Below are 10939 nucleotides of genomic sequence, written 5' to 3'. Positions count from 1 at the left end.
GGTACACATGAAAACGTGCCTGGGGTGATTTTCACGCCACCAGGAGTGGGATTCGAACTGAAGTTATCTGTGTGGGATTCCAGCGATGTAACTGCTTTGCAATCTGCTGGCCCTAGTGTGATAATAATTTTACAACTCAAACTCTAAACCTTTATTTGGGCTTCCTTCCACGGAATTTTTTTTACACATTTACAGACTACTCTATTGTTTAGTGTAATTTAAGCATTGAGAGTAACAATTCCACCTATCATAAGCAAAGCTATCTTACTATCTGTTCATTCCTGTAATGTTTTGGTTTCAGTATCATGTTTATATTATAATTACTAATTATACATTTAAACCATACAATTTAGAAACACGTTTCTTCTGAAAAAGACCAAACAGTTCTACATGTTAGAAGACAGACTCACTCTAACAATGTATGTTTCACTTCTCTAGACTTTTCCTATTTAGAATTGTAGATGAGTTTCTTTTATTTCTTCTTTTTTTGTTTCCCTACGATGCTGCATTTTTATAATAGAATGTTATTTTCTGTAGGAAATGGAAGAATTTGTCCAGAGCTCAGGTGAAGATGGTATCGTGGTGTTTTCTCTGGGGTCAATGGTCAAAAACCTCACAGACGAAAAGGCCAATATCATTGCTTCAGCCCTTGCCCAGATTCCACAGAAGGTCAGTACAACCTCTAATTCTGGTGGGCAGTTTTTTACTAATTGCAAAGAGTGCTCTTTTCAGATGAAAGTTGGAATTCATTATTCACTGAACATAGTTGGTAAAAATCTGTAAAACAATATAGTGGAATTAGGAACATTTGATCAGTAACTCACCAAGCCCTGACATTGCTATTGAATCTTTTTTCTTAGTCATTTATCTTTAGTGGAATAGAGATGAAGGTGTTAACCCCTCACTAGTCTTTTACTATGAGAAATCTTTAGGCATGCACTGCTTACTCTCAAAAGTTCAAAATATGTTATCTCCATAGTCTGGGAAAAGAAGGTCAGTACAACCTCTAATTCTGGTGGGCAGCTTTTTACTAATTGCAGAGAGTACTCTTTTCAGATGAAAGTTAGAATTCATTATAAATGCACTGACCATAGTTCGTATCGCTTAAAGTAAAGATTTGTAAAACAATACAGTGTTATTAGTAACATTTGATTATTTGCTCACTGAGCCTTGACATTGCTATTGAATCTTTTTTTTCATAATCAATCATCCTTAATGGAATAGAGATGAAGGTGTTAAGTCCCTCACTAGACTTTTACTGTGAGAAATTATTGGCCTGTGCTGCTTACTGTCAAAAATTCAAAATATGTTATCTCTACTGTCTGGGAAAAGAAAATGCTATACATAGAATAGAGAAAAATCATGCTCACGAATATGCTCCACATTTGTATGTTTTATCAAGAGGTTTAGAAGCAGAAGCCTAGATTTTCTTAATCTTTCCAAACTGAATATTCTATAATTAAAACAGCTAAAATTCTAATACAATTGTCACAAATATACTATATTTAATTTATGATATTCAATTAATCTTTCTTTTATCACTACTATTCTATATGTTACTGGTTATGTAGTCCTAATCATAAAATGTCTTAGGACTCTTTATATATTGGTTAATGCACACAAAGCTATAAAGGCAATTATGCTACTTAGGTATGTTAAACTCTTGATTTTTGTTTTTAAACTTAAACATTAAAAGTCATTAAAAGTTTGTCATCAGTATAGAAACAACCAAATAGCATATGAGGAAAAGCTCAACATCCCTCATCATAAAGAAGATGCAAATTAAAACCATAATGAGAAACCACCCAATATTTGTCAGGATGGCAAAGATCAAAATACAAAAAATGCTAAGTGTTGGTGGGGTTGTGGTGAAAGAGGAACTCTCCTACACTGTTGGTGTGAATGCAAGTTGGTCCAGCCACTACGGAAAACAATATGGAGGTTCCTCAAAGATGTATAAATAGAACTACTATAATATCCAGCAATTTCACTCCTGAGTATCTTCCCAAAGGACAGTAAAATGCTCAGTCAGAAAAGCACTCGCACATCAATATTTATTGCAGCATTATTCACAATTGCTAAGACATGGAATCAATCCAAATGTCCATGAACAGATGAATGGATTGAAAACGTGTGGGGCATATACTCTGTGGAATACTATTCAGCCATAAAAAAACCCAACAAGATGCTGAGATTTTATAGAAAGTGGTTGAATATGGAAGATGTATAACTGAATGAAGCAAGCCAACCTTGAAAGAGACATTGTATGTCTCCACTTAATATATACCAACTATCTGCACTCTATGGTAGAGGTTGAAAGATTGGAGGACATGAAAGCAGTGAAAATACTTATGGACACTGGAGACACTGTGGGGGGGGAGGGAGGGAGGGGGAGGCATTTATGGAACATAGAAATTGTTAATTACCTATTGATGATAACTGGTATAGTATTCTCAACTGGTCTGGTCTGAGGTATATTTCATGTTGGGTAAATTCTCTTTACAAGCCAAATGGTATGTAGTGATTGAATGTTTTAAAAAATAATAAGAGTAAGAATAATAAAATAGAATAAAAAATGTTTGTAATCAGGCCAACAGGTGATGTAGTGGTTATGGTGCTGGACTCCCACACATCCAACTGGGATTTGAGTCCTGGTCCTGGAGGCTTGAAACTTATGTCAGGCACAATTCATGCGTATCAAAATCCAGGAGGAGAATGGAAGAAAAGAGATGGCAGTGTGGTCATTCCCCCAAGCGGTGATATCTTGCTTTCTCTCATTCTGTCTATCTTGTCTCTCCAGCAAGTGTATATGTCCTATAGCAAAAATCTCTCTCTAAAAAAAAAAAAAAAGTTTGTCATCTTATGGTATTTTGTCTGAATTTTTTATTTCCTCCAAGAAGAAAACTACATAAAAATTGTTAAAATTCTAACAAAATGCCTTATTTATTGAGAAATCAAATATAAGCAAATCCCACATTTAATCCTCTCTCAAAAAAGGGAAAGAAAAAAGGAAAAAGCAGTAAGACGGAATAAAAAGAAAGAAAGAAGGGAAGAAATGTTGAGGGAGGAGAGAGGGAAAGTTTTTAGGAAAGAAGAAAAGAAAAAAATGTGAAAAAGAAAAGGCAATCAATCATCAAAAACTCCCCCACTAAAACTAAAGCAATGACATATTTTTCAAAATATTAGATTTGGAACATGACACTTAGCATACCTAAGTCACGTGACATACAAATTTATACAGTATTCATATTTGTCATCATTTTAGCTCCCATATTCTGACTGATTTAACTAGTCCTGTATGTTTTCTATTTTTCACTTACAATCTCACTCCTAAAAGCTTTTAAGTGGTAAATATTAAAATAGTGATTCTCTTACATGATAGAATCTTAGTATAAGCTTTTACAAAAATGTAGATAAAACAGTCCTGCTATATATATCTAAATGTTTGCAACCTACCACTTTTGTTCCTTCACTCAACTACCACCAAAAGTAAGGTAAATATGTGATTTCTAAATGATTCTTTGGTCTTAAAATACCCTAATTTGGGGGACAGCAGGTGGTGTATTGGTTAAGCACTGGACTCTCATAGCTGACCACGTTCGAGTCTAGGATATAGACACTTAATTCACACTGAGCAGGTGTGAGCAAGTGACCAAAGTCCTGAGAGAGAATGGAAAAGAAGGGATGTGGTGTGGTCATCTCCTCTGGGAGTGATTACTACTTTTCTGTTTCTCTCTGTCTCTCTGATAAGCACAAATCTCTCAAACTTAGCAAAAAAAAAAAATATATATATATATATATATATTAAAAAAAAAGAAGGTCATTGTGTGTTTTCACTTCCAAAATTAAAACATTATTTTTGTCAGGTTTTATGGAGATACAAAGGAAATAAACCAGCTGCTTTAGGAGCCAATACTCGACTCTATGACTGGATACCTCAGAATGATCTTCTAGGTAAGACTGTGGAGGAAAAAAACCTGCAGTTGGATGGTAGGCTAGTTAAGTAGCTGTTTAAAAGCAAATAAATTTAACAAACATTTAATAATCAAAATCTTCACATTTGACTTCTTGTTTTAAAGCAGATATGTTAAATCATCAGTAAAAATGTTGTAGATATATTCTTACTTCTGGTTTACAAAATAGCATCTTCAGTTAAAATCCTCACCACACTTCAGTTTCAATCTCACTTCAGATATCACCTCCCCAGTAATGTATTCCCAGAAAATGCAAAGGGAGTTGAGTTCTTTTTTTCCTGAGATTGAAGATTCTGATAGCGATGGACCATGTACTCAACTTTCTTAAGAAATACTGCCTTTTTCAGTGAGTTATATGATAACATTGCCCTTCCTTCTTTGACTATTTGGTAACAGATTATAATAAAGTCTATGCCTGCTCTTCTTCATCCCTAAACTAGGTCATCCCAAAACCAAAGCTTTCATCACTCATGGTGGAACTAATGGCATTTATGAAGCAATTTACCATGGTGTCCCCATGGTGGGAATTCCCATGTTTGCTGATCAGCCTGATAACATCGCTCACATGAAAGCCAAAGGAGCAGCTGTGGATGTGAACATGAACACGATGACAAGCGCAGATTTGCTCAATGCCTTAAAAACTGTCATTAATGAACCTTCGTAAGTACTGCAGCTAGAAGGCTTACCTGTCCTTGATAATGTTATCTGTCATGCCAGAAAATGTCCATGTTTCATACCTTGGAATTGGTCTATTTACAAGTAACAAGAATCACATGACCAATAGATATGGAAATATTTACTTCATGCCCAAGCTGCTGAAGTGACTTGTTAAAACTGGAAATAAAAAAAAGAAAATTCAAAAACTTCATATATTCCATCAATAATTTTTTTCAAAATACAAAATCTTATAATTATACATAAATCTTCTTTTTTGGATATATGCTGAGTTTTTCTCTGTTTGTTGTTTTACCTTTTTTGTGATAGTACACATGTGTTCCCCAGAGACACAGAGAGAGAGAGAGAGAGAGAGAGAGAGAGAGAGAGAGTGAGGGGGAGAAAGTGAGAAAGCACTCCTTCATTCCCCATGGAGGATGGCCCTGCTCGAATCCCTTCTCCCTTGTTTCCTTATGATTTTGAGCACACAAACACACATACCCGATGTGTTGTTCAAGATGCCGTGTCTGGGACTCAAACCATACAGTCGACTATGTGAGATTTAGCTACCTCAATCTCCACACCACCTGTTGGCTCTTTTAATTTTTTCCCAAAGGATTATTACTTTTAATTTTACTTGTTATTATTATCATTTTTTAATTTGCTGTAGGGTACATGCACTAGAGAGAGAGAGAGAGAGAGAGAGAGTAAATGATAAAACAAACTTCCAGGTCCAGCACTTCAATCATTGTTGGCCCAACACCTTAACCACCATGCCACCTACTGGCCCTTATTTTTTAAAATAAATAATTAAACACATATTGATTGACATTATATGTGGTTTTTATTTATTTATTATTATTACCATTTTTAATTTGCCATAGGGTATGTACACTCACCAGAGACAGAGACAGAAACAGAGAGAGAAACTGAGAAAGCACCGCAATAGGAGAAATATTCATGCTGCAATCTCTTCTGCTCAATTCTCCTCTTGGGTATAGTCACACAAGTACACAGGCCCAGCATGTTTTTCAAGACACTGGGTCAGGACCTGGACCATATAATTGGCCATGTGAGATCCAGCCACCTTAATCACCATGCCACCAGATAGCCCAAAATATTTAATCTAATTTAGCAACAAAATAAATTTGAATGAAATTATGTTCATTCCAAGTTTGTATTATTTATAATTTTAACTTACCAATGTTTATGTTATTTATTTTTTTATATTTATTATGTCTTTTTTCTTTTAAGAAAATCAATTTTCAAATTTAACCAGAGATCCTTTATTCCAAAATATTTTTTATTTATTTTTGACTGTCTCAGGCTAAGTGTTTTCGATAAGAACTCTCAGATATTGAATTACAATATTTAGTAAAATTTGCTTATTGCCTGGAGAAGAGAATGACACTTTTTGGTATGTATAACATAAACATGTACTACATATCTTTATAGAAAACAAAAACTCATTTCTATGTTTTTGCCTTCTAGTTATAAAGAGAATGCTATGAGATTATCAAGCATTCATCATGATCAACCTACAAGCGCAGATTTGCTCAATGCCTTAAAAACTGTCATTAATGAACCTTCGTAAGTACTGCAGCTAGAAGGCTTACCTGTCCTTGATAATGTTATCTGTCATGCCAGAAAATGTCCATGTTTCATACCTTGGAATTGGTCTATTTACAAGTAACAAGAATCACATGACCAATAGATATGGAAATATTTACTTCATGCCCAAGCTGCTGAAGTGACTTGTTAAAACTGGAAATAAAAAAAAGAAAATTCAAAAACTTCATATATTCCATCAATAATTTTTTTCAAAATACAAAATCTTATAATTATACATAAATCTTCTTTTTTGGATATATGCTGAGTTTTTCTCTGTTTGTTGTTTTACCTTTTTTGTGATAGTACACATGTGTTCCCCAGAGACACAGAGAGAGAGAGAGAGAGAGAGAGAGAGAGAGTGAGGGGGAGAAAGTGAGAAAGCACTCCTTCATTCCCCATGGAGGATGGCCCTGCTCGAATCCCTTCTCCCTTGTTTCCTTATGATTTTGAGCACACAAACACACATACCCGATGTGTTGTTCAAGATGCCGTGTCTGGGACTCAAACCATACAGTCGACTATGTGAGATTTAGCTACCTCAATCTCCACACCACCTGTTGGCTCTTTTAATTTTTTCCCAAAGGATTATTACTTTTAATTTTACTTGTTATTATTATCATTTTTTAATTTGCTGTAGGGTACATGCACTAGAGAGAGAGAGAGAGAGAGAGAGAGTAAATGATAAAACAAACTTCCAGGTCCAGCACTTCAATCATTGTTGGCCCAACACCTTAACCACCATGCCACCTACTGGCCCTTATTTTTTAAAATAAATAATTAAACACATATTGATTGACATTATATGTGGTTTTTATTTATTTATTATTATTACCATTTTTAATTTGCCATAGGGTATGTACACTCACCAGAGACAGAGACAGAAACAGAGAGAGAAACTGAGAAAGCACCGCAATAGGAGAAATATTCATGCTGCAATCTCTTCTGCTCAATTCTCCTCTTGGGTATAGTCACACAAGTACACAGGCCCAGCATGTTTTTCAAGACACTGGGTCAGGACCTGGACCATATAATTGGCCATGTGAGATCCAGCCACCTTAATCACCATGCCACCAGATAGCCCAAAATATTTAATCTAATTTAGCAACAAAATAAATTTGAATGAAATTATGAACTTATATACTGAACTTTGGATATATATCCTTATGTCTTAGTTTTTCACTGAAAGATCTCAGTAAGGATAAGAATTAATATGATTTATGTATATATAATATTGAGTCTTTATTTTTGACAATGTGTTTCATTTTTACTATTAATATTTGAACTGTTTTGGAAGTATTTTCATTCCAAGTTTGTATTATTTATAATTTTAACTTACCAATGTTTATGTTATTTATTTTTTTATATTTATTATGTCTTTTTTCTTTTAAGAAAATCAATTTTCAAATTTAACCAGAGATCCTTTATTCCAAAATATTTTTTATTTATTTTTGACTGTCTCAGGCTAAGTGTTTTCGATAAGAACTCTCAGATATTGAATTACAATATTTAGTAAAATTTGCTTATTGCCTGGAGAAGAGAATGACACTTTTTGGTATGTATAACATAAACATGTACTACATATCTTTATAGAAAACAAAAACTCATTTCTATGTTTTTGCCTTCTAGTTATAAAGAGAATGCTATGAGATTATCAAGCATTCATCATGATCAACCTGTGAAGCCCCTGGATCGAGCAGTCTTCTGGATTGAGTTTGTCATGCGCCACAAAGGAGCCAAGCACCTCAGGGTTGCTGCCCATGACCTCACCTGGTTCCAGTACCACTCTCTGGATGTGATCGGGTTCCTGCTGGCTTGTATTATATCTGCTATGTTTTTGGTCACAAAATGTTGTTTGTTTTTCTATAAAAAATTCCACAAAACAGAAAAGAAGAAAAAGAGGGAGTAGATTAGGAAAAGGCGGGAATAGATCTTACTACATTAGGCTGAGTCCTCAGTGGAGTGATCTTGTTTATTCCAGTTATAAGGAGCTTAACAAAATACATCTCCATTCTGTTTTCAAGTTTCTCTTTCTGCTTCCTCAGCCTAGAGACAGAGCACAGAATTCAACATGACCATTATCTAGTGAGTGTACCTTGTTTTTTCTCTCTTTTTAGGTGGCTTTACCTTCCTCTCACTTACTGACAAAGGGACACTATTAATTTTAAATAGTTTGTTTTCATTATGTCAATATTTTCTTTATTTTTAAGCCTGACCGATATGCTGACTTATGGTAGGCTGAATCCTGAGGAACTTCCCAAAAGTATAAATGGAATTGGGCAGATGTGGTGAACACAGAACAGTCAAATTTGCACGTTCTGAAGGACCATACGATTCAGAAAAAATAACATTAGTGTGCAACGAGAGAACAATAGTTTTCTTTTTCATTAATAAAAAACCCTTTTGCTTGCCCCAAATTACAGAGATTACAGTAAGAACTGATAAGTCTGTAGTGTATCATAGTGGGAAACATCTGTAAAAGTTCCTTTCAGCACATCTTGGTAATAATAATCATACTTTCTAACTTTCTTGCCTTCAACACACGTTCTTGTGTGCCATCTACTGGCAAGATTTGGCACTGTTTTCAAAACAGATCAATTGAGTCATGAATTTTGTCAAGGGGAAAGAATGTCAGCAAATAGTCAATGTGAACACGTCATTTTGGAGAAAATACAGTATGCAGTAAGAAAAATTTTCACAATTTTATGAAAATTTTAACTGGCAGTACAGTTTATAATCTTGCGTTAATCATTATATAAAAATCACTAATACTTGTAATCTATAATCACTATAATGAAGAGTTTAATTTTATGCTAAAAAATAAGTGAATACTTGGAATTTGAAATCACTATTAATTTTCAGTCTGTGTCTTTGACAAATCTAACTTTGTCAATTAATTATTAAGGCAAAGATATATTAGCCTAGGAGATTGAACAGGAATATGGTAAATATTTATTAATGCAAATATAACTTAAAAGAAAATATTCACATTTAAATCAGCTTTCATTAATTTAACAAATGCAGTGACAATTATACTTTCTTTAGCCCTTATAAACTTAATGGCATATCTAACAAAAGTGTTAATTTCAATAGTTGATATATAATTGAGATTAATGACATCCATTGGCACAAAAGTTTTAACTTCAATAGTTGATATATAATTGAGAAGATTAATGGCATCCATTGACTTAGTGAAAAGTGTTCAAATTCTTATTTCTTCTTATGATATATTGAAAATTACATCTATTGAAAAAATACCAATATGATAGGGATGTGTATTCTTGAATATGTGAATCACTGAAAATGCAAATAAATTACTACAATTTTTTTTTGCTAAGGGTGACAATAAATTTGTGAAATGATACAAATTTTTTAAAACAGTAATACATACTAATGTGTTTTGAGTCTTCCAATTTTCTTATATGTTGTGAAGAGCTGTTTGTTTTCTGCATGCCTGGTTTGTTTTCTGCAGTTAAAAGGCAGTCATACCTTAAATCCAATAAAGGGGACTACTTACTGCTGGGGTTGAGCACCACATAAGCTTGGGCACCCAAATGGTCTCTGAAAATGGGCACCCATAACCATAAGAACTGCTACCACTCAATACCTCATGGTCAATGGATTTCTCTTCTCATGCTGGCTGATACCAGCAGGCCTCTTCTTTTTCATGATTGTTATCAGAAGCCAGTGGCTGCTGGAGGTAATTTTGAAGTGACATAAATTGCATTACTTCATATAATATAACTGCACTATATACCTGGATTGATTTTTATCCTTTTTTTTTTTTTTTTTTTTTTGCTACAGGGTGCATGTTCTTACCAAAGGGAGAGAAAAAGACAGATAAAGAGAGAGTGAAGGAAAGTGAGAAAGCAACCCCAGGATTTTTTAGCCATGCATCAATCCTTTCTCCTCCATTCTCCTCTTGGGATTTTGGACACTCACACACATGCACCTGGCACGTTTTTCAAGCTGCCTCATCTGGGACTCTTTAACTACACAGTTGGCCTTGTGGGGTCTAGCCACCTTAACCACAATGCTACTGGCTGGCTCTTTTCAGAATTTAAACAGCAGGGGAGCAGGCTGAGAAGGGACTTCCCTCAGCAGTCATTCCTAAAACTCTTTGGATTAGATAACTCTTGTTCCTAACAAAGCTGAGCCCAGGCCACATCAGCAAAAGTCTTTTACCCAGTTGTTAGAGTCTCAGCACTTTGGGGTGTTCAGGAGACTGAAGCTGGTAAGTTATTTTGTGCATAAACAATCTATGTGCTTTTTATCTTCTAGCAGCAAATTTTCTGGTCAAAGTTCTTTAACTAGTAGAAAAGGCTAAAATACACTAACTCCAAGTCAATAGGATAACATGCTCTGCCCTAGTGATTTCTGTCAGACCTCTGCTGACCTTTATTATTGGACATCAGAATGTTAAGGTGGATCCTAGTGATCTGGACACTAGAAATTTTTCCTACATTTAGCATGTTTTGGCAACCTCTCAGGTCATCAGAAAAGTTATGACATAGTTTTCTGTGCGAAAATGCATCTTGAGTTTTCTGACAACCTAATAGTTCATCTTTTGCATTTTAAATCAGTGGCCAAATAGCTGTGACAGTAATGCCTTTTTGACTGAATTCAGAAGCAGAAGAGCTCAAAATAATCATGAAAATATTCAAGGTTTCATTCTAAGCAAATCATGTCTGTATCCCTAGGCA

General features: G+C 34.5%; 1 protein-coding gene across 4 annotated transcripts in view; it reads left to right on the top strand.

Moving 5' to 3' along the window:
• Positions 1–9804, top strand: part of LOC102502487 (UDP-glucuronosyltransferase 2A1) — a 51439-nt gene extending 41635 nt beyond the window's left edge. For all 4 annotated transcript variants that reach the window (XM_006163586.3, XM_006163583.3, XM_006163584.3 and 1 more), the window contains exons 4-6: positions 3867–3954; positions 4415–4634; positions 7866–9804. In XM_006163586.3, the coding sequence (XP_006163648.1) occupies positions 3867–3954; positions 4415–4634; positions 7866–8145 (588 nt within the window). In that variant the 3' untranslated portion in view covers positions 8146–9804. The remainder of the gene's footprint in view (positions 1–3866; positions 3955–4414; positions 4635–7865) is intronic.
• Positions 9805–10939: the final 1135 nt, after the last annotated feature.

Source organism: Tupaia chinensis, unplaced genomic scaffold, assembly GCF_000334495.1.
Source record: "Tupaia chinensis unplaced genomic scaffold, TupChi_1.0 Scaffold142652_1, whole genome shotgun sequence".
In the NCBI taxonomy this organism is placed as follows: Eukaryota; Metazoa; Chordata; class Mammalia; order Scandentia; family Tupaiidae; genus Tupaia; species Tupaia belangeri.
The sequence above is the reverse complement of the archived record's forward strand: the minus strand, read 5'-3'. Positions and strand labels throughout refer to the sequence as shown.